Here is a 23,637-nt window from a genome sequence, read left to right as displayed (position 1 = left end):
GTATGCATGCATTTCACATCAACAAATTCTGCACTCAACATATTGCTGTTTTTCACTAGCAAGATATGCTGAATATGTGAGGAGACAATACCCAGCTTTTGAAATTCTTGTCTACCTGAATCATCCACATCACAGAACCCAGTTCAGCAGACAGACATTTCAATCTTTTTTTACCCTCTTCATGACCTGCTATACAGTTTTTAACCTTTGTGACACATGAATACATCTGCAATTTCAAATAACTCTCAATACATTCTCCAAAAAAGGCCCATTTTATAAACCAAGGTAATATTGACCTGAAGGAAAAAATGGCAAGCTCTGACAAAACAACTCATCCAAGGAGGTTTAATTCTCCCTGGATGGAAAACAAACACCAAAACCAACACCCCTCTACCACCATTCAGCTGTTTCCTAGAATCCAACTGCTTATATACAGATGTTATTACAATACCAAGTCTTGGATTTACCAGATGAACTATACTATTGCAAAATAACAATTATACTAAATTCTAAATAGAATGATTCACTTCCAAATAGATCACTAGCACGAGTCTGTATTTTAGGAGAACAGCATAGTACTCCCTTTAAATTGAAGGCACACACTATGACCAGAATAAATTGTTTCCAGCCATTATCTTGTGTCAACTATACATCAGCAGCTGATGAGATGGAGACACATGGGAGAAGGGAGGGAGAGGGGAAAACTACCATTATTTACCAGACTGCTAAGGAACTCTGGAAATGAAGTTCTGCAGGGCACCCCTACCATTTACAGCTGCTTCTACTTTTCTACTTTCTTTCTTCCAGACTAATTTCCATTCTTGTGAGCTTCTGACATCTACCCCTGCTCAATATTCTTCCATGTTAACCACTGTTAGGCTATTTCCTCAGTCCTCTTCTCTCCTGGGCCCCAAAGGCAGTGGAGGGGAGAGACACCTGCTCTCAAATCCAATGTTGCTGCACCAGCTTCTAGTCCAGAAAAGCAAATCAAAAGCGACGTCCTCTGATAGGGAAGATGTGATAACCAGGTTTTCATTGGCAGTCACTAATGCTTTTGAGTGCATATACTTCTATAGCTACTAAACAGTCTTCAGGTATTTTCCCCACCTGATGAGAATTTATTTTTTCAAAATAATGACAAATGGCATGTGCCCAGTCTCAGGGGAATACTAAAGTCTCACTCTTAGCTCTAAGACATAGAGCAACTAGAGCAACTGAAGAACTTGCAAAATTGTTTCATATTCCAACAAAACTATTTATTTGCTTGTGACATTCCTTGATACTTTTTTATTGAAAGTACAAATTCAAATCAAAGTAGATACCTGGCATGGAAAAGTCGAGTAAAACAATGTTTAAAAGCTATCCAAAAGTTTAAAAAATAAATTTAAAATCCTTATTTATTATGAAAAAAACTTTAAATAGAAGGTACATCTGCCAGTTCCATATATATTATACACAAAGTTTACAAGTATCAGCATTATTGAGTAATTTTGTATTTCTGAAGAAGCATGCTATATTAGCCTCTGTTAAAGCTTCTTTCTGGATGTTGCTTTGCTCTTACCAGACTTTAGGAGATGCATAACTACATAATAATGTAAGATACCAGCTTTAATAAACTAGAAAGTCAGTAAGGTATAATATTTGAAGAGAGTTAAAGATATGAAGTTCTACTATGGAGTCACCCACATCAGTATAAATTAAGTATTGGGACACATGGATGCCCAAAATTAATCCCAAATTTAACTTGCAACAGCATCACTGCTTGAGAGAGGAGAAATGCAACATTTATGAATGATCACCACTCTAGATCGCAGAAATACATGTACAGTCTGAAGCTAAGCTCCTTAATGCTTAATGGTTAAGGAGCTCAAACAGTTGAGACAGTAAACAACTAAAAATCACAATTATACCAATTAAACCACACAGTTTCTATTTGCACATTAACCTTGATATGGGATAGTCTATTCTACTGAACAGATCTCTCTTCAGGCAACACAGAAGCTGAACTGAAATAGTATTTAAGCTTAAAATCTGTATTTAAAAAAAAATCAGACTACTTTAAAACATGTGCCTCTACATTTTATGCTGTAATTATTTGTACAAACAGAGCATCTCAAGACATATGACTAGATATGTACAGTGATTGCATACACAAAAACTTTACTTGCCTTCATATGGTGTGTCCGGAGGTCCTGCTATTTCTCCTCTTAATTCTGTAAAATTCTCATCTACAAGATCTACTTTAATTTGATTTTTGCTCGTCTTAAAAATAAACAGAGAAACAAAGAATCATAAGTAAGCATTTGACACACAAATTTCCCCCAAAATAAACTGTTTAAAATTGTTAGAGCAGTACTTTTAAGTAAGTAAACATTTAAAAATATAGTAACCTAAAGTTAATAGCTATCTTCCAGCTGAAATTTACTTCATTAAGAACAAACTACTTGTGAAACATTAGAAACTTCAATATTATTTATACCATCACTAGAATATCCAAAGCAATCCAGCAATATATCTAAATTATACTTCTAAGTTGACTATATTTTAAAATAACTGTGATCATTCAAATCAGCTCTTAATTCTACATATCTAAACTATAAAATTCAACTGACCAAATTACACATCAGTTCTTTTCATATTTAGACCAATTTATTTAAAAACAGATACATTTGTCACTTTCAATGGAACACAGAAAGACTTCCCGAAATGGAGTAGTATTTTTAACATTACAATGATCTGAACAGAATATTGTAGTCTTAAGTTCATGTGTATCTTTAATATTTAGGCATAACACACAATTTACATTATATGCTTGAATTTCTCTGTCACCTCCTCAACATTTTCACACCCCATAAAAACTTACTTACAAAATAAAAACAGTGTACTTTGATACTGGAGAAAACATATGTTTTCCAGAAACAGATTCTCAGAAGTACTCAGCCAGAGCTACTCATTGCATTGAATTTGCTTTCCAGGTCCAGAGAGCAGTATTAGTGAAAGTCACATAAATCTCCAAGCCAGGAACTGTTACTGGGGGGTTACAAAGCTAAATTTCCTTTTAGAAAGATGTACCATCAAGTTTTTAGAGGTAATTACAGGTTTTTCCACTCTGCTACTTCTGCATACTGTGCTCACTGATGGCAGTACAGATTTCCTCATTCCCGTGTTATTTTTTGCAAGAAACCTTAGCATCTTCCCAGATCTTTTAAAATTGTTCCAACTAGTTCTATACAGCTGTGCTTCTTCCCACTCTCAGAGTAAACCTGGTTGCTGACAGCTGCTAGTGAAGGGTGAAGTCATGTAAAGCTGATGGATGCCATCAACTGGTTCTTTAATTTATCAGTGATGTGAACCATTAGGCACACAGAATCCACTGGACAACAGCTGGGAAATTACTTCTTTCTTTCCTGCAAGTGTTCTGTAGAATCAGTCCCCATAAAACAAAGAATGCTCTTCTGAGCAGAGATGCTCACAGATATAAAGAAAAATCAAAGATTCGGCAAAAGCTTCACCATGTAAAAATCGTAATTCACTAAATTAATCCAGTGGTGAACTGGGAGCTTTTAACATCCACAGTTACATACATTTGTCTTTAGAATTTGAAATCCTTTCAGCCCACACCAATGAGGCAGCACCTGCAGCTCTCCACAATGGCCAGGCACTATAAAAAATTCCCTCTCTAAATCTGTGATTGATCTTACATGATGTATCTTCTTGTAAGCTTTCCAACATCCCTTTTCATTTTTTTGCTCTCACATTTCCAACTGGCAGCTTGTTCCAGCACCTCACAATTTTTAAAAGCTGTCTGAAGTACAATTAGGTAAAGTTACAATCTATTTAGGCCCACTTGTGACAGTATTGCTTCCCAGCTTCAACAAGTTTTTATACATCTAGTATTTATTCCTTTGCAAAATATACGGCATTTACACAGATTTTCCAGCCATAATTTTGCTTTAGACAAGCTGAAATTCTAATTTCACCATGCTGATTCTAAAAAAAAAACTTATCTACTATGTCACTTGATCACCTAACCAGCCCTGCATAAACAGAATTAGATGATGTCTCAGAATCTGTGCCATGAGCACTCTGCTGCGCTCACTGAAGACACATCACCAGCAGCAGAACCCAAGAAAGATGAAATCTGTCTTTTTCATGGCAGCACGACACAAGGCTCAGATCAAGTGACAACAGTCCCAGCAAGGATTGCTGTGGAAGTTTTTTGTCCTCTCCAGTGACTGCACAGTGCTTTGTTAGAGGTACTTCCCCTGTGCATGGCCTCTTTATTCCCAAAGCAGCACACTGGTTTAAATAACCAGTACAGGGGAGTCACTGTAACTATCTGTTCAGGTACTGCAGCCACTCAGCTGAGCTTCTCCTGCTCTCCCTCAGCCAACATCACCTGGCAAGCTCCACCTTGATGGCAGGAGTTCTTGCTCTTTGCAAATAACTTTCCATTTAGAGGACTGTACTAATAGCAAACAGGACGAACTTCGGTGATACAATCTATGGTTAATCCATGCTGCAGCTTGTTTCATTTCCTACTTAGCATTCTACTTTTCTTCAGTGACCTGCACAGTCTTGAAGCAGCCTGGATATTCTCCTTCATATTCAATTTCAGTTAGTAACTGAATGCAGTGCACACTAACTGTTTTTCACAATAAATTCTTCCCAACTCCATAAATTTGTTTAAAAGCAATCAAATACCTGTCACTAAGATTAGTTTCTTTCAAGAGTCAGTGATCCTGGTTCCCCACTTTGAGATGACTGCTTGTATTACTACAGCTGTAGGTGTCTCCATGCACTCATTTGCCTTGCACAGAACCTTAGGGAAAAACAGCATGCTACACTGCACTGTTTTATTGCAGGGATTAATTTAATTTTGTATTTATGCTTAAACTCTATCATGTCCTCCATATACCAAATTAATTTTTTCTTTATATAACTAAAGATCCTTTTTTCATGTTATTCTGACACTTTTCAAGGTTCAGCTCAGCTTCACCTTGACAAGGATTGCTTTATCCTTCATCCCTGGAGAAACAGCACCAAAGTGATTATTAATCAAATTAAATCTGGAGTGTTTTCCTAAAGTATTTCACTTTAATGAGGATCATGTAGGATAAAATTACTTAATTTTAGCAGTTCTAACATAATAAATCCCTGGCCTCCACCTCCACCAACAACAGTAGTCTTCAAAAACTCTCTAACACCAATGATCTTAGCACAGAATTCATGAATCAACTTGTGATGTCACATCACAAGTTTCTTTTCCAGAAGCAGTTCTACAAAGACCTAAATTCACCTCCACACCAAGTCTAAAACAGCATTACCACCTGTGGATTCAGTAAGAATTTAGTGACCAAATCACTGGGCTAGCGATTCCTGAAACACGAGCAATGCCATTACTTGTAGCATTTATTTCCACAGTTTCTCAGCTAAATTCATAACAATACAATGCCCAAAAATCCAACAGCAAAATCCTTTTCTAGAAATCTTCAAGACCAACACTAGCAGAACTTTCCATTATCACACCCGAAAATTATTTTGATCAACACTGACCAAAAAAACTCAAACAACAAAGACAAGACAAAGGAGAATAGATACTACACAATGCATGATGTCATTCCCTCGTTTTTTCTTGATAGTCTAGGTGGATTATGGGTAGCCATTTACCTCTTTAAATGCATCCTTTAATCCTAAGTAGGGTCTAGTCTAAGGATTTGTTGTTTTTTAGACCAACTCAGTTGCTAAGATTCTTTCTGCACTGCTATGGTCATGCTTAACCAACTTTATTCTGCCTTGCAGAAACTAAACCCAAGCATGTGAGATTAAACTAAAAGTATGATGCAGACAAGTAGGGGAAGATTCATATTATGCTCTTTTATTCACTATAAAAGCTCTATCTCTAAAAAGAGACTCAAAGGAATCAATCCATCATCAAGTGTCATTCTGTGAGCATCTTCTGAAGAAAGGACACTCAATAGCATTTACCACAGTAACCATTATTGACACTTTGACTTGTTTTCACCTGCTTCCTCTTAAAAAAAAAATCCAGAAGTATACTGTCTAGTTTTATATTTGAGCGACTTTCTTGCAAAGAACACACAATCCACTCCAGCAGAAAATTTGAAGACTAAGTTCTGCCACTGTGAAAATTTTAACACACATCTTCACTTCTACGAATGATGCTGTAGGTTTTAGCTTTTATATTTTCCAGATTCTGCACTGCATTAGTATGGAACTCTGAACTTCATATAAAATGTTAGCAAGTTGTCTTCACAGGGTAGTTAGACAAATCAATCCTTTTCCAGCCCAGAACCAAGGAAACTGTTGCAGCTTCAGGCCCAAGAAGTGTAAACAACAGTGAACTGAGGAGAGCAATCTGTGAGGATGGGAGTTCATAACCTGAAGCTGTAATTGGACAATTGACGCCAATATGTAAACGGACCAAAACTTATAAAAGTGTGAGAATGTGTGTGTGAGCCACTGTCCATCTTGGGTGTAGTCTCGGCCAGGCTCTTGTACTGCCCAAGGCATATATTCTTTGAAGGCCTTTTTAATAAATACCTACTTTATTCCTTTAACATTGTCTAGACTCTGTTCTAAGTAGCCTCCAAAGGCATCACTAAAACCATTTTTGAGAGCAGCTCTGGACTGTAATATTACTCTCAACAGACAACAAGCTCTTCTGTTCTCCTTATTCACCACAGCCTACAGGCCTAACTAAGGAGGGCCTGTCTCCTTTCTGCAGTAAATCCAACCTTTTTCTTGAGCCTTCCTTACCATTTCGTTTTTTTTTTCTTTTCTTCAACCTGCCTTTAAAAACCTCTTTCATTTCTTCATGGCCTATTATTCTCTTCTCTAGTCCAGCACCTCTACTCTTAAAAATCCAAAGATTTCCTTGATATAAAATAAACAGACAAAACCAATATAGATCAACACAAAAGAGCATACTAAGACAAGTTATTAAAAACTGCATTGTTTTTCTAAATTTTATTTCTCACAAACAAAATACTATTTACTATACTTACTAAAAGCAGAAGAAAATTATATATTCAAAGTTTGATCCTGGGATAAGTCTACTTCATAAAGACTGACGCAGAGCAAATTGCTTTTTTGGAACTAGGATTTACAAGCACATCAGGAATTACAAGCCTCCAAATTCTTCAGTTCTTTTGATAAGGAGACTACCAGAGAGTCGATCTCAAGCAATCCGCATAAAAATGCCTATTATCAGAGCTAGTGATGTATGGACAGATGCTGACAGGCTAAACTAAAAATGAAAGAATAAGATGTTTCTAATTAATTTTTCTTTAATTACATGGCCAGCAGTGTTGACATGTGTTGAATTCTCTTGAGTAGAAGCAAAAAAACCAACCAAACAAACCCAAACTCCAAATAAATCCCTCACATTTCCATGTCAGCCACAGCTACCAAACACCATAAACTTAATACTGGATGACGATGACATGTAAAAAATGTTTTGAGAGAAGTTTTTCTAGAACCAACCAGCTCTACTTACTCCCCTCATGACAATATCTTCTCATTAGATCTTAAATTCCTGTATAATAAATTACTCTACAGAAAAACAAATGCATCCATTAGCAAACATACTATGTTTTTAACTATTGGTGTCAAAACTAAAAAAGGAAATAATGCTTATGAGCAATATTAATAACTTCAGAGTGTTATTTTAAAAATAATAAAGTAGTGTCAAATGGAATTATTATTTGCATGTTCTAGGTCTGTCTATCTCTCCTTACATATTCAGGCACCACGTGCAAATTCCTATCAAATACCTTTGGGTAAAAAGGTCAAGGTGCTAAATAGAATGTATAAAAACAAAAAACAGCACACACAAAACCATCTTAAACAGAATTAGATCTGGAATTTAAAACCCAGTGGCTACTTCTGAATTACATTGTATGGGGGGAAAAAAACCCCTCCAACAACAACAAAAGGAACAAACAAAGAAAACCAGGCAAAATCACAGAACTCTGCTATTCCATACAGGAATTAATTACCTGCAGTCTGTGATTTTACTGGTCCTATAAAATTATTTTCTTCAATCTCAAGGGAAATATACTCTATATTGGATCAAGTACTACTATTTTTTGTTAATTTACTTTGTTTTACAGAAGAGAACTCATAGAAAACTCTAGAAACAAGTGTGTGTGCATATATATATATATGTAAACAAAACTAAACAAGAAAAAAACTAACCTGAAAAGACACCTATATGTGATAAATGATGCATATAAACACTGCACTAAAATCAGCTGTGTATTAAATATCTGTAATCATTCAAGGCTTTAGGACCAGCCCCTTACACATTAAGAAAGAGTTTTAAGAAATCAACAAAAATCTTAAAGAATGTACATGCAAAAATTTCAGCAAAGATTAAGGAATAAACTTGAAAAAATTCCGCTGGAATCTCCTCAACCAAGGACAAAGTTTGTGAAGGAGGTTTTGTACATGCAAAATGCTTTCAATCACTAATTGCTTCTCCAATCACAAAAACAAAATAAAATTACTTCTTTATCTTTCAGACAGGATTTTAAAATTATTGATTAATCTATGAGGTAAATTGGCAATAATCACTTTTGAACTTACCTAAGATCTAATAAAAATTTATTTACTTCTTTATTACAGCCAAGACTTACAAATGTGACATAGGTACTTTTGAACATCCAACATTTTATACTGACATTGTAAGGTTCAATATTTAATAAGCCAATTTAAGTAAGAAATCCTTCACTCTAGTCTGAAGCCATGCTAGCAAAATTAAACTGTTTATACTATAAAGTAACTAGTGGCTTATAAACTCTTTTTGTCCTCCCACCCATTTTATATTCTAACCCAGGAGTCTTATTCTACACCAAAATCTGGCATGACCACATCTCATCAGATTTACAGAAAGAGATCACCTGACTATCCCAGTCCATAATAAACAATAAATATTTTATATTTAAATATAAATAATATATATAAATATATACAAATATAATATATATAATATTATATATTTAAATATAAATAATATAAATCCATAACACGAGTTTTGCACAAGGCCATGAGTACTCTGAGTCAACTTGTATTGAGCAAAAGACTCCCAATATTTCAGTAGCAGCTTACTCCATTAAACAATTATTTAAATAAATTAAGAAACAAAACCAAGTCCATTCTTATCTTATTTACCAACTCTTTGCAAATCAGTGGATAAATATTCAAAGGAATTTTGTTTTGTAATATTTCTCTTGTTGTTTTCTTATGCTCTTTTGCTAAGGTACCATTCTCAACTTAATGCAAATGGTTCAGGTCTTCCTCCTTTACTGATATTTCAGAAAGGAAGATTCCTAATAAAGGCTCACCTCTTCAGCTGATGTCTAAGTCAATACCAGCCTCTCATCTCCCTTCTTTTCAAACTGACACTCTCCCTTCTTAACCCCCTTGCTACCCCAGAGCAGGCCACAGTAAGTACAGTGCATCCATTCAGTTCACTCTTTCACAAGAAATGGGAAAACATAAAAAAGGAAGGAGGTATCACTCCACTAGGAAGCAAAGTGCAGTGCACTGTCCTGGAGCAAAATGGTAATTTCAACTTTTAAAAAAAAAAAAAAAATCCCACTGCCATCCCTTCAAAGAGTCACCAAAGCAAAAGGGAATAGTTCAATACTTCCAAAACATTTCTTCAGACTCACTCCAGCTTAAAAGCCAAAATCAAGTGCATATCCTGAGCTTGTTATTATTAAGAGAAGCAGAAATGTCCCATAATTACCACGGTGCTGTGAAGTACACATGCTGCACTACCAGCTGAGATCAGCAGATCACTCTGCATTCTAGGGCAAGCACCTGCCACCTTCAAAGGCCAGAGAAATGGCAGAGTGAAACAATCCGGCGTCTGGGGCAGGGCAGGGAGCGGAGAGGAAACATTTCTGTCTAGAGCACATTAAAGAGCAGTTTTCTAGATAAGGAAGAGTCAATACCAAGAAATGCATTTCCTTAAAATGCTCCCATGCTCTTTAAACCTATCAAGAATTTCAGTTAAGGAAATTTTACAATATTTCACATTCTATTTCATCCCCCTCTACTAACATACGTTTTCTACGGTTACATCTGTTCCAGTAAAACTAGCTGACCTTGTTTTTGCACCCTATTTGTTTCATTTACTGATCAAAAGACTATGTTACTAACTAGTAACTTGTATTTTATTGTATCTAAGGAGATACAAGTATGAGTACTGTGAGAATTCTGTATTACTGGTGGTTAGATAGCCTAGAATTTTTGTATTTAACACAATTTTACTTATTTAATTCATCTTGTTAAAATAGTTTATTAAAGAATATTATCAAGAGATTAAATCTGTATCAACCTTAAAATTTTGTATGATACGTTTACATACAAGAACAATGCTGAGGGATATTCTCTTCCTGTCAGAACACAAAAATATCTCAAATATTTAAACCATCTTCTTTTTGCAAGAGTTAGACCTTGAGCACCAGGAAGTTTTTGTGGATTTTTTTTTTTAAATTTATGGTAGGTAAATACCCACCCCTACTAATGTTCAGCTGTTAAAACATGACTCTACTTCCACAGCACCTCAAACCAGCCTAACAGCGGCCAAGGCCCTACTTCCCTTCTGATCCTAGAATTAATGTAAACAAGGGGGTAAGATTTTGTATAAGCATTCACACAATTGCACAGCAAACACCTGAAATAAACACATACTAGCAAGACAGATCTTTCATTTTAACCCAATCCCTGATTTGATTCACCACAAACACTGCAAGTAAGGGAAGGAGCACAAAAGCAACAAGGAGACATGAGTCTGGAAGAGGAATGAGACACTGCTTCCTGGAACTGCCTTAAGTTAAAAGAATTCTGAAACTTCAGCTCTAGTGTGTGTCTAAACTATTTCTGACAAAACCATGGCAGCAGTCATGGAGCCCAGAGGTGGAACTGACACGGCTCCCTTGGCATAAGCCCTTAGTGCAGTTACACAGTCATTGCTTGTCTCTCTAAGGGCTAGTGTGGTTAGACTGATAGAGCTGTGCCATGAGACGTGTGTAAATAACTGCATACACACTCTCTGTACTGCTCTAAGGGCCCCTGCACAGGCTGTGTCGAGCTATGCAAGATCCTTACAGTAGCTTGGAGCATAAATCAGTGCAGGAGTTACCCAAACCACGATCTGAGCGCACTGAGACACCCGACATCAGTGTGGCCATAGTGCAAAGGACTCCTGCTCCCTTCAGGAAAGTAAGAGGGGAAAGGAAGGATGCATTTTTCCTATCTTTTTATGCATGGTTCTGGTTTTGGTATAGAACTGAAATACCCTGCAGATAAAGCATGCTTTAATAATCATTCTGAACCATCCTTTGAATTAGTCGTTTTCTGAACATACCAAACCATTTGATGCAGGCTCTGCAGCCAATTCTGCGTATCTACCCTACTTAGGTTAGCAATTCCACATAGAAAGGAATCACAGGATTCAGTTCATTTTAAATTGATTATGCTAATTCACTCACAGTCTCAGAGCTTGAAGACTTGTGAAAATAGCTCAGAACAGTTTTTCTGTACCAGCTTCCCACATGGGTACCCTTATTCCAAAGTGGAAGGGATTACCTAAACACCATGAAGCCTCTAAGAGCTTCCAGCAAGGGAGAAAATCCAACACATCTACCATGATTTCCATTCATGTATACTACCTTATTTCATCACAGCCTCCTGTACTTCAACACATCCTAACACAGCAAAAACTCAAAAATACTTCCTCACAGTTCCCTTTCAGCTAAAAATAAAAAGTGAAATATTTTCAGCTTGAGCTAAAATACCTCTTTAAGTAAAATATGGACTAATGTATTTGTGGGTCTGAGTTTTTTCTTCCCTTCCTAAAACACACTGTAGACATATTTAGAATCTGAAGACGTGTTACTTTAAACTTGCCTTTTTTTAAACAACTAGATTTGCACTCTTTCATTAGTCTTTCCCAATGAACTGTTGATCATACTGGCTAGTAATGAAATAAACTTAGGAAATAATGAACTTCAGTTAGTTTCCTTCAATTTAGTATTTTTTGACACGGTAGACAGGACAGCCCCTATGAGCAATCCAACAGAAGAACAATACACAGGATGAGCCCACTTCTGACACTGGCATAGCCAAACTGGAGTTATACTGCAGGACTGACTTTTACAGTGTCCAATAGAGCACAACACTGAATGAAGTGTGAACACTGACATCCACAGTTATCACCCTCCTGTGCAGACACTTCGAAGGAGAGACAGGAGCAGTCCATGACTTTAGCACATTTCTGTTGCAATATACTAAATGCAAAAACACAGATCTGGTACTCAAACAACATTACTTTTGCTACTCACAGAGATACTTTATTTATGATGCACATACTATTTTGTTAAATACTCAGGGCAAGCATTTTCAAGTGCTTCCAACTCAAATATTACAAATATTAACAGTGATACAATTTCAAGGGAAAATGCTGGATAAGTCAAGAGTGCAGAAGTGGACTACATCCAACTCAGAATATTCAATGATTCTATGAAGCATCCTTAGAGTGCCATACAGAATATTATTTGCCAAAATTCCTACTCTTTGCCATAAAAGAACTAAATTCATTCCTTTTCTATATCTAAATTGCAGCAGTTTTACTTTGGTTGTCAAAGACAAAGATGGCCTGCATCTTAATGATAAACTTTAACCTAAAGCATTTTCTCATTTTAATACCAGCAGCAATTATTAGTGTAAAAGTGATGAAGTATAATAATGACAACAGTCCTTATTAGGATGATGAAATCTAGGAATCTAGAAATCATTTAACAGGTAAATAATTTAAGAACTACTCTAAGTACCTGCACTAGCTTAATGCAAAATGAAGACCACTGGATTTTTAACCAGCACTTTCTTGTAGTTTATACTTACACAAATTTCCTATGATAAAATGTTAACTGTTTTTAAATCTCATACTACATAAAGGGAACTAACCTTAGGACTCGCACACTTCCTTCCTATTAAAGCCCAACTCCTGGAAACAAGCACAGAAGAATGAATGCAAGACTGGAACTGGTGAAGGATTGGCTACTTTCTAGCAGGGCTTTAGGTTCACAGAGGGCTGTTATCAGAGGGTACCATCCTCAGCTACAATCTATCCCCTCATCCTAACCTGACTAATCCACTCCTGTAACCGGGGACTGCTCTCTTTCCTCAGGTTTTTATGACGTTTTCAAATGAGTTTGACTCCAGCGCAGACTTTAGTTTCTCTTTTTCCATTTTCCACTTACTCTAAAAAACTTTAGGATTCTGCCAACTGATATGCAGACCCCTCACGAGAAATCTGGACCCAACTGGATACATATTAACATTAAAACAGTCACCAACTGAACACAGGAAAAAGCAATAGACCTAGCCTTCCATGCACAAATATTCCCACTACCAGTACTTGGCAAACTCATAGGTCTGGTCAAATGATCACTGACACTGTATATTTTAAATCACAGATTTAAGTAGTGTTCCTAATACTAGTACTGATCAGTATCTACATAAGAAGTGCCTGGTATCATCTTCACAGAACTTGAGAAACAGCTGTATGGTTCAGATAAAGAGGTGTTAACTACAAATAACCTAATAACTCTGAAAGATCACCCCAGATCTGAGAATAACACGCAGTCTTCTCACCACTTACAGACAAACTAGTTTGATGGCAAAGACCTACAGATCCATTCTCCATTATTTTCCAGTACAAACTAGAAGCTACAAGCAACACACCACAGACGGGATTAAGAAAATCAAAGATGCACATCAATGGTGTTTCACTATTCTTTCTATGCAGTTATAGGAAACAGGTCTAAACCTTGTCTTGCCTAAAACTGTAGGCATGGCTAAAAACACAGCAGACAAAATTATTTTTGGCAACGTACAAAAGATTCCACAAACAACTATTTTAAAGTTAAGATGATCTTCACATTTCAGAGAAATTAAGCTTAAAGAAGTAGTACAAATCGTGCATTTTGTTCTACTTTCAGGGTTCCAAAACAGAACTTTCTCAACATAAAAACCCTGAAAGCTTTGCATCTACCAGAAAAACCCAGCCTCCAATTTGAAAAGGAAGAAGATTCATTATTGTCATACAACAGTGAAAACTTTTAAACTAAAAAGAAATGGTCTGCTTTAACTTTTTGTTATTTGTTTACAGGGGAAGGTTTTACCAGATGTAGCAACAGAGTTGGAACCCTTTTATGTTTCCTTGGACAAAGAGAAACAGTAATTAAAAACCAAACTTACACTAGAGATTCTGTAATCATGCAGGTACATGGCAGACAGCTGAGTGGCTTTAGTCCCTACCTCCTGCCCAAAGCAGGTCCAATATGAGCAGGTTGTTCAAGAATTTGTTGAGTTTTGAACAACTCCAAGGACAGAGATTTTGCAATCTTGCTCATTATGCTGCTTAAATGTTTGACTACTACCACTGTATTTTTTTTCCCCAGTGTCTGGTCAGAATTTCCCATGTTCCAGCTTGTGTCTGCCACCTCTTAATCATATTCCCATGCACTTCTGAGACACGTCTGGCTCTTCTCAGGAGCCTCTCATCAGGCATTTATAGATAACAGGAAGATGTCCCTCTCAATAGTTCTCTCAACATCAACTCTTTCACCCTCTTCTCACACATCTTGTGCTCCAGTCTCTGAACCATGTTGACAGTTTTCTGCTCTGTTCATTGGAGTATGTCTCTGAGCACAGACCACCACAGATGTTCTCACAAGCACACAACAGAGGTGAAGCATTACTTCTCACAACCCACTGACTGTATTCTTGCTAATGCAACCCAGTTTGTGGTTGGACTCCTTTGCCACCACCATGATTGTGCTTGCTCTTCACTAGGTCATGAAGTTCTTTTCCTGCTAGACTTGTTTCCAGACAGTGTCCTGACTGTACACATGGATGCATGGAGTTACTTCCTCCCAGGTGCAGGACTTGGCAGCTACCTCAGCTGAGCTTCAGAAGGTTCCTGCCAGGACATTCATTTCTCCAGCCTACTAAGAACCCTTTTTACATAGCAGCCCCAAGCTCTAGTGTGCTAAAACTCCCCTCACACACCTTTTAAATCAGATGCAGACCTCCTGAGGGCCTGGTACCAATGTAATAATGACACTTGAAACATTCTTATGTTTACACCTTTTTTTACATTCAAACATTCTTTATGCCTTTTAATCGACACTCTATCTTTATTCACACAAACAGCTGTGCTGGTTTAGGATGGGACAGAGATAACTTTTTCCCAGTAGCCAGTACAGGGCTGGGGTCTGGATTTAGTCTGAGAATAATGTTGATAACAGACTGATCTTGGGTACAGCTTACTCGAAGTCAAAGACTTGCTATTTAGTTTCTCATGCTCTGCCAGAGAGCACATGCTCAGGAAGCCAGGAGGGTGCATGGCCAGGACAGCTGGCACAAACTGGCCAAAGGGATGTGCCATCCCACAGAATGACACACACAGTACAGAAACAAGGGGCATTGGCTGGGAGCTGCTGATTGCTGCTGGGATGGGCTGGGAACAGGTGAACAGGTGGTGAGCAACTGCACTGGGCATCCCTTGTCTTTCTCTGGTTTTACTCCCCTCTCTCTTTTCGTAATCTCCCTTTTCATTATTATCGTTATCTTTTACTTTATTTAAATTATTAAACTGCTCTTATCTTCACACATGGGTTTTACCTTTTACCAATTCTCTTTCCTAGCCCATGATGGGGAGTGGGGCATCTGACTGAGCAGCTGCACAGCACTTTGCTGCCCCCAGGATTAAACAATGACAACAATCCCACTGCACTCACTAAACCTACACTGACTATTCTTACAATTCAAAAGCTAAGCATATGTATCAGCATAAAATGGATACTGTTTAAAAAATATACGTCGCTGACTCAGGAAGCGTAATAGACACCTCATTCTTATAAATACCTGCATGGATTCTACATGATAAATAGGAAGAAAAACAAGAATCCTACTAACACTAAAGCACAATTACAACTAAAAGTTTCCACATTAGTGAATTCAGTATCTAGCATCCAAGACTGCCCAAACATAAACAAACCAAAGCAATGCAGTTTTTCTGAAGATTAAATATCTATGGCTTTTCCAAACAGCAAGAAGTTTTCAGAGATGTTACTTAGTATCTTCCTATATACTGCCATAAATCACAAGACCACCACAGGCAATGATAAAAGCCAACACGAGAGCTACTCACTAGGTCTTTAAAAGTCTGATAAAGGCATGGCAGACTGCAGCTATTCTTCCCTCCCCTTTTGCCTATAAATCACTGAAACACATAGCAGACTCCAAAACAAACACTCATTTCCTTCTTGGAAATCAAGTACTTGAAGTTCTTGTTGTTAACCTACTATGTTCACCTGAATGCTGGTTTGGGTTCAAGCAGGTTACAAATTTCAACTGCTGCTTCAGATATCTATCCATGAAGATACCCATATCCCATAACTGCAGCTGAGTTTAATTTACTCTCAGCTCTACCTGGATTTACCTGCCATAAATGTCTCTTCATATCTGTAAGAGAAGAACACTTCATGGTAGATATACCAGCAATTCTCTTCCTGCTACAAGGAAGCTATGCTTCCCAATGTGTCACCTTCAATATCAGAGCTTTCACTGCAAAAGGGATCAATTAGTAGAAAACACCTTATATTTCTACATGATAAAAAAAGTGGCTGGCCAATTAAACATTGAATCCTTCACCTCTAGCACAGTACAATTTCTTCAAAGTAAACACTGATGCTTTATTAAATTACAAAACCAAGTCATAGGTCATGTTTAACATACCTGATCAATTACAACACATCTCAGCATCACTCTGTAAGTGACCACAAGATCTTTCAGTATGTTTCTATTCATTATTAAATGTCAGGAATGTTCTCCCTCTCATAAGATATCTACTTACAGAGAGCAGGTAAGGATTTGGCTACCCACTGCAGCATTCCAGTAACTTCATCTAAAAATAAAAGCAGCTAACCTTATCTAAAACTTCTTCCTTCTTAGTAAAAGCAGGATACTACTCTCCTTCCATCTCTTTATTGGTTTCTCCATCATGCTGCAGCTTCATACTTTTGTTCAAAATACATTTTGCTGCTTTAGAATTTCAGCCCATAAAAGCAACATGGTAACAGATTAATGAAATGACAGAACAAGAAAAGAGATCAAGTGGAACATCTGATCCCTTGCCTACACATATTTCACCAGTCAAGTTAATACCTAGACTAACTTAACTTCATCTTTGTTACAGATGCACAATACCTTGCCTGTCTTAGAACTGTAAAGCTTTCTCCACACACAAAAGTAAAAAGTTTAAAAATCATACTCTAGAGAGCACTGCTGACAAAGAAACTTTAGCTAGTTTTATCTATTTAATTCAAATATTTAGGAGATGCAAAGTCACAGGCATCTCTCTTAAATAAACAATACCCTACTTCTTAATGTAATGTCATGCTTTTTAACAAAATTGGAAATAATAAAGCAAGCACAGCAGAAGCACTTTTCCTCAAGCATGAAAAGACTTTAAATCCTTTTACAAAACACTGAAGAAGTCCCAGACTCAGCTTAAAAATATGGATGATCCTTCATCTCTTATCTGTAAAAGAGAGAGCAAGGTAGTTTTTCACATATTAGTTATTTCCCAGAAATTGTATTCAAGGAAACAGGAAGTGTTAAGTAATATGAAAAGCAGATTTAGTCCTGAGCAGCAAGAATTCAAAGATATTTAACCATGGCAAGGAAAAACACGCTTTACAGAATTATTTCTTCATTTGGAATTTAGCACTTCCAACACATACCTCAAATGCAGAAGGAATTAACTGCCATCCATGAACTCTTAAAAAACATTTCTGGTTCCACCACTCTATTTCAGCACAAAGGTGAGTAGTGGAAGAAGACAGAGAACAAACTTTCTACATATTTTTCTCCCTGTGTGCCTACCACCTTTCCAGGCATTTGTGCTCCTATTACGCCTAGGAGGAAATGGGGGGGGAAATGACAACTGTTCTTTAAGTAGTTCAAAGCACTAAATCAAAAATAATTTAGGAACAGATAATGTGAGCCACTTTGCCTTCAGAGAGGGATTTACAAACATCTAAACAATGAATTTAGCACTGCCATTCATTTAAAAGATTTCTTTTTGAAGAAACCAGGTTTAATGATAATGTTACTAAATAGTAAGAAAACTCCTTTATTTTTGGTTTGTGATTGATAGTATTTAGTTGGACCTCCATTCATCATCCCACTCCATGTGTTTTCACACCCAGCAATGATGACACTATAGTCTGACTGCCCTGGAATGTACAAACATTCACAAAAAAAACTTTGCTTGCAACTTTGATAACCACTGAGTAACACCAAAATTTTGCATTCAAGACATGGGAGCTAGTATAGTCTGTAAACAGCAATTTTATACATCCTAATATATCAGCATGACTCTTATGTAGCTTGCTAATAGCAGAAGAAAAAAGAAATACCAAGAGTCTGCTGGACTATGATTTTGAAATTCCATTAATTGAATTTCATAAGAATTATGACCTTTTTTTCTGGCTAGCTTTAGGCAGCTCAAAGGCTATTTTATAATAATATCCATTTCCAAAATTCTGTAACTGAGTCCTCCAGACTAAACAAACAGAAATAATCAAAAATGTGCACACTGGATCAAACCTTTACAGCAGGAAAATTTACCATCGAGCTCCCCCAAAACCTATGTAAGTTAAGGTTTCCTCTTTTTTTTTTTTTTTTCTTTTTTTTTTTTTTTTTTTTTTCTCTACATAAAGCAAAAGGAAAGGGTTTTGAAGCCTTTAGAAAGCATCTCCAAACAGACTTCTTTGTTTCCACCGTATCAGCTGGTTATACGGGGTATGAGGTCTCCATTCTCTAGCTTTGGTATAAAGGTATCCACCTAGAAATTTCTCTTGGTCTCCATGCAATTCTGTACTTGCTGTGCAATGGCTTGGCAAAATCAGCCTGGGCTCTAAAGGCAGCTGTAAAACAAGGCCCTTACATTTTTCTAGGGGCTAGCTCAACCTGCATAGCAACAATGCTGTCAGCACACAATTTAAAAGTGCATCAACTATTGCTACCCTAAACGTGTTTTTCTTAAGCCATTAGTACCTTTCAAAAATTATCCTCTCAATTTTTTCTCCGTGAATACGTTCGTATTTCTGAAACACCAGCTTTAAGAGTTACATATTCACATTAATATTTCACAAGGATCTAACCTGCAACATCATCCCAAGTAGGACGACAATGACGACACAACCATTAAAACCCATCTGGCTGACGTCCACCAACTCAGACACAGACACAGCGAAGCTGTATCGATGCAACCCTGCAAACACTGCTATCTATTCCCCCAAACTGATCAGAACTTCTTTACTGCTGTCCTGAAAGTAGTCAGCCTCTCTTAGTGACCAACACATACCTCTGAACACACTGATCAGGAAACGAGGTAACATGACTGAAATGAGTGGGGCTTTAAAAGCATCCATCTGAAGGTGAGTAAGCCTGCAGTGAGTTAAAGGAAGTTCTGTACACAGGGAAGCTAAATGGGGGTTTAGTATTAACCGATAAAAACCCCCAAACATTCAATCCGTACTCTGCAGCCTCCGGCACTGGGGAGCCAAAGGGGTCAGCCGAAGGGGATGTGTGGGATCACGTACCCCCACCTCACCCTGCCCAATCCCCCCCATCCATCCATCCCTCCCTGCCGGTGCCGCGCGGGCGGACGCGGGAGGGCGCGTGCCGGGGGTCCCCGCGGGGCCGGGCCGGCCCCACCCGCCCCGCCCCGTGGCCTCCGGCCTGGCGGCGCTCCCGAGCACCGACCGCCGGGAGCTCTCGCCGGGGGCCGGCCCGCCCAGCCTCTTCGGGCCCTGCCGCCGCGCTTCCTGCGGCCCCCTCCTCCTCCTCTTCCCAACGGCCGGCAGGCCCCGTCTCCCCAGGAATCGCCATTCCCCTCCCAGATGCCGTGGGACAGGCCCACCTCCAGCACGGGGAGGTGGGGCTGAGGGGGGTGCGGGGTCCCCGCGAAGGCCGGCGGGGCGCCCGCACCGTCCCCTGCTGCCCACGCTCACACGGGGGAGGGTGGCGGCGGCGTGCAGGGGGAGTGGGGAGAGGCTCTGACCTCTTCGCTCTTCAGCACCTCCTTGAACTCCCGCTTGATCCTCTGCACCGCGATGTTGGCCATCTCCGCAGCGGGCACCCCTCGCCCCCTCCGCGCCGGGCCCAGCGAGCTCCACCGCCGCTCCGCTGGAGAACTCCCGGCCCTACCAAAATGGCGCCCGCGCCGAGCATGCGCGAAAGGGCCGCTGCCGCTCCTCAGGAGGGGCCGCAGGAGCGCGGCCGGAGCGGCACCGGGGCGGCGGCGGGGCCGGGGGCGCCGTGGCTGGACGCTGCCGATGGGGCGGCTGCGGCGTGTGCGCTCTGGGCCGCCTCCTCCCCGCGGGCCCCAAAGGAAGGGTGCGCTGCCCACCTGTAGAGGTGCTGGGCTTCGCCCCGCTGGCCGCCCACCCGCCCGTCCCCGGAGACACCTGCCCGTCCCCGGAGACACCTGCCCGAGCCGCTCGCCTCGTCACCGGCCGGGCGGGCCCGTGGCGAAAGCGTGAGGAGGCACCCCTGAGGCAGAGCCCCGCCGCGGGCGGGCCCCGGGGCACGGCTGAGACCGTCGTGTCGTCATGGCTCCCGGCCGGCCCTGTACCCGCAGCGGGCTGAGCCCTGAGGCAGCGGGCCGGCACCGGGTGAAGGAGCGCCCCTGGGAGGGCAGGGCCGGGTCCGCGGCAGCAGGAGGAATGGCTGAGGTGTCGCTGAGGAAACAGCTGGCTGAAGGAGCCGCTGGTACTTGTGCTGGTGAAGCCCCCGAGCAAAAAACCGGGGGGGCTCCCACGTAACTTGAGAATCTGCTCACCCGGGCCCATAACAGCGGTTCTCATCTATTTTTTTTTCCCCATTATGCTCGGCAGAGAAAAATGTCATTCCTTCCACGTCTCTCTCCCAGACCCGCTCCTCGTCCTCTTCCCCCCTCCCCCTGGAGACACTGGTGCCTCCTCACACGGGACCAGGGGAACATGCAGGCCCAGAAACAGGTTACTTAATGGGGGCAGTGAAAGGACCTGCTCAGTTTTGCAGATTCTGCTACAATGTTTTAAAAGTAGAGTAAAAGGCAAGGGTCAGCCCTGTCTAATTGGGCATTTTATTGCAGAAGTAAATACGGGCACCCACAGATGCTGCTTCTGTTTTGAAATCTGAAATAGGGTCACAGTAACCATAACTTCTGCCCTGAGGTGTATAAAATAAGGTATGCTATCGAAGAGCATAGATTTGCAGAGGAGAACATGAGATTGGATTTTGAACTGTTGTTTATACAGGAACTAGAGACTTTCAAGACATTAAGGTTTACAGAAACATTTTATAGGGCCCCCTTTTAACGGTGCAGTGCAGGACAATGTACAACATGGACATTTATCTCAACAAATGTTGGCAGGGCTGTTATCTACAAGTGCTGTTCATTTATCTCCATTAGTATACACGGCATTTTGATTATTACACTATAAAGAAAGTATAGGCCCAGGCAACAAAAAAAATCAATATTTTTAAAAAAATCTGTCAACCATATACAGATGCATACAATTTAACGTGTTTACTCTTCCCCTGTAGTTTGACTGGGAAAAGTTCGTTTTTCTGCAAAAATGTTGTATCATGTGCATCTGTTCATCTTTCTTTTTTTTTTTTAAGATGAACACTTTAAAATGTATTATACAGTCCAGTTTTTTAGCTGACATTTTCAATACCTTTATGAAAAGGACCATTTTGCAGTAGGCCTGGTTTATTTTTAATGACTTAATAGTGTGATCTTGGACCTTCATCTTCAGAATAATTTAGACATCTGAGTTGCACTGATATGTCTTAAATTCCTTTAGAGGAGGTAGGCCATGGCTTTTGTGTGCCCTTGGCTCTCACCAATAAAAGATGGTAACTCTGTTTTGTTTCTTAGATGAAAGTTAGGTTTATAGCATGCTGAGCAACTTTGGCTACCATAGGCAAAAACAATAAAGTTAGTACCTGTTAAAATCTCCTGTTAAATCCCTCATGTCTTTTCAGAGAGCTCACATAAAGAAGCTAAGCTTCCAATATTCAGATTTTGCTCTGAATGGAGTGGAAAACATGACCTTTATCAAGTGTCAAAATCCTCTGTGTTCCTGTGAGTATGCTTTTATGTTGTAGATAGTAGACATCCAATAACAGCCATGGTAAAGGGCAATGATTTAGTCTGGTTTGTACCTAGGTTCATTTTCATGTGCTCATTTGGATTACAAATGTCAGAGTCTCTTACTGCAAAAATGAAATTAATATGAATTACTGTATCTCTTTTCCTTGCTATACCCCATTTCTTTTTTCCCTTGTCCTTAAGTAGGCATTTTTCACTTACCTCACAAAGGTTTCATATTCACCAGATACTGTGTTAATTTTCTCTTTGCAGAAGGACAGATGTAGAAAGGCTTTTTGGCTGGTAGAACAGAGTAGTTCTAGTGGTGAGTTTTGCCAGGATCAAAATCTACATAAAAATCAGTACCTTACGTAATCAGCATGCTGGGTCCACCATTTTATGCCTCCTATACTGTTTTATACTTTATTATAGTTTACTATTTTACAGAAGATTCTACAGGGTTTTAGGGTAGAATAGGTGTTTTGGGGCTTGGTTTGTTGTTTGGGGAGGGGGGTTGTTTAGGCTTTTTTGGTTGTTGTTTTATTTTTGCTTTGTTAAAAAAGATAATGCTTTGACAAAAATTGAGAACACAGCCTCTTTGTGTGATTTCAGTGACTTCCATGTCTGACTCCCTAATGAATTTTCTGGTATGTTGATAATAAAGCCCTGAATTAAGTTCTCATTAGTCTTTTGCCCTTAGAAAACTCCATACACAAAATTTACAGCTGTAATCCATTGAACATAGCTCATTTTTTTGAATTTAAAAATTTTGTAGTATGTATGATTTCAGGAGATAGTTCTTTCATTGATCCTATCATCCTTTTAGTCTCATACTGAACAACTCTTTCGATAGCAGCTTCTACAAACTGGCTGCAGATTGGTTTGTGCTTTTGCCCACTGGTGTTGATCATAACTAATAGAGGGGGAGATACAATTCTGAGTTATCTATGCATTGTTTATTATGCTTGGCAGATTGTTTTGAAAGACTTCTGGGAGTGGGAGCAAGAGATATGGTTGAAGTTGAAACCATGTAAGGTTATTGCAGGAGGAAAGTTAACAGGGTCACTGGTTGTAAGGCCTCAGCCCAAGCTGTCAATATGGAAAGGCTAAAAATATTCATTAGCCAATGTGAGGATAACCAGACATCCTAAACACTCTGTCATTTCCCATGTAATGTAGGAAGTATTGTCTGTAATGCACACTGTATATAAGAAAGAGTTCCCCACATGTTCATGGAAAAGTGGCTCTGGCTCATGCAGAATTTGTGCACATTGGACTCTGTACATCCAGTCTAGCCCCATGTGCACAGTGCTTCTCTCTCAGCCCCAGGGTACTGCCTGGGGACTCCAAGACACTTAGGACAGCACTAAGTATCATTTACTTTC

The 23,637-nt window shown here is 39.3% G+C and overlaps 1 protein-coding gene across 1 annotated transcript in view; it reads right to left on the bottom strand.

Annotated features, from left to right (window-relative positions):
- The window catches only part of UBE2K (ubiquitin conjugating enzyme E2 K), a 44,780-nt gene extending 24,431 nt beyond the window's left edge, over positions 1-20,349 (bottom strand). Inside the window, exons 1-2 of the mRNA XM_066185635.1 lie at positions 20,174-20,349; positions 2,169-2,262 (exon numbers count right to left, since the gene is read on the bottom strand). Of these exons, the coding sequence (XP_066041732.1) occupies positions 2,169-2,262; positions 20,174-20,236 (157 nt within the window). The 5' untranslated portion in view covers positions 20,237-20,349. The remainder of the gene's footprint in view (positions 1-2,168; positions 2,263-20,173) is intronic.
- Between the last annotated feature and the right edge of the window lie 3,288 nt (positions 20,350-23,637).

This window comes from Chamaea fasciata, unplaced genomic scaffold (genome assembly GCF_029207755.1).
Source record: "Chamaea fasciata isolate MVZ Bird 193981 ecotype frontalis unplaced genomic scaffold, bChaFas1.0.hap1 SCAF_6, whole genome shotgun sequence".
NCBI classification, from domain to species: Eukaryota; Metazoa; Chordata; class Aves; order Passeriformes; family Sylviidae; genus Chamaea; species Chamaea fasciata.
Note: the sequence above shows the minus strand (reverse complement) of the source record. Positions and strands in the feature narration are given on the sequence as shown.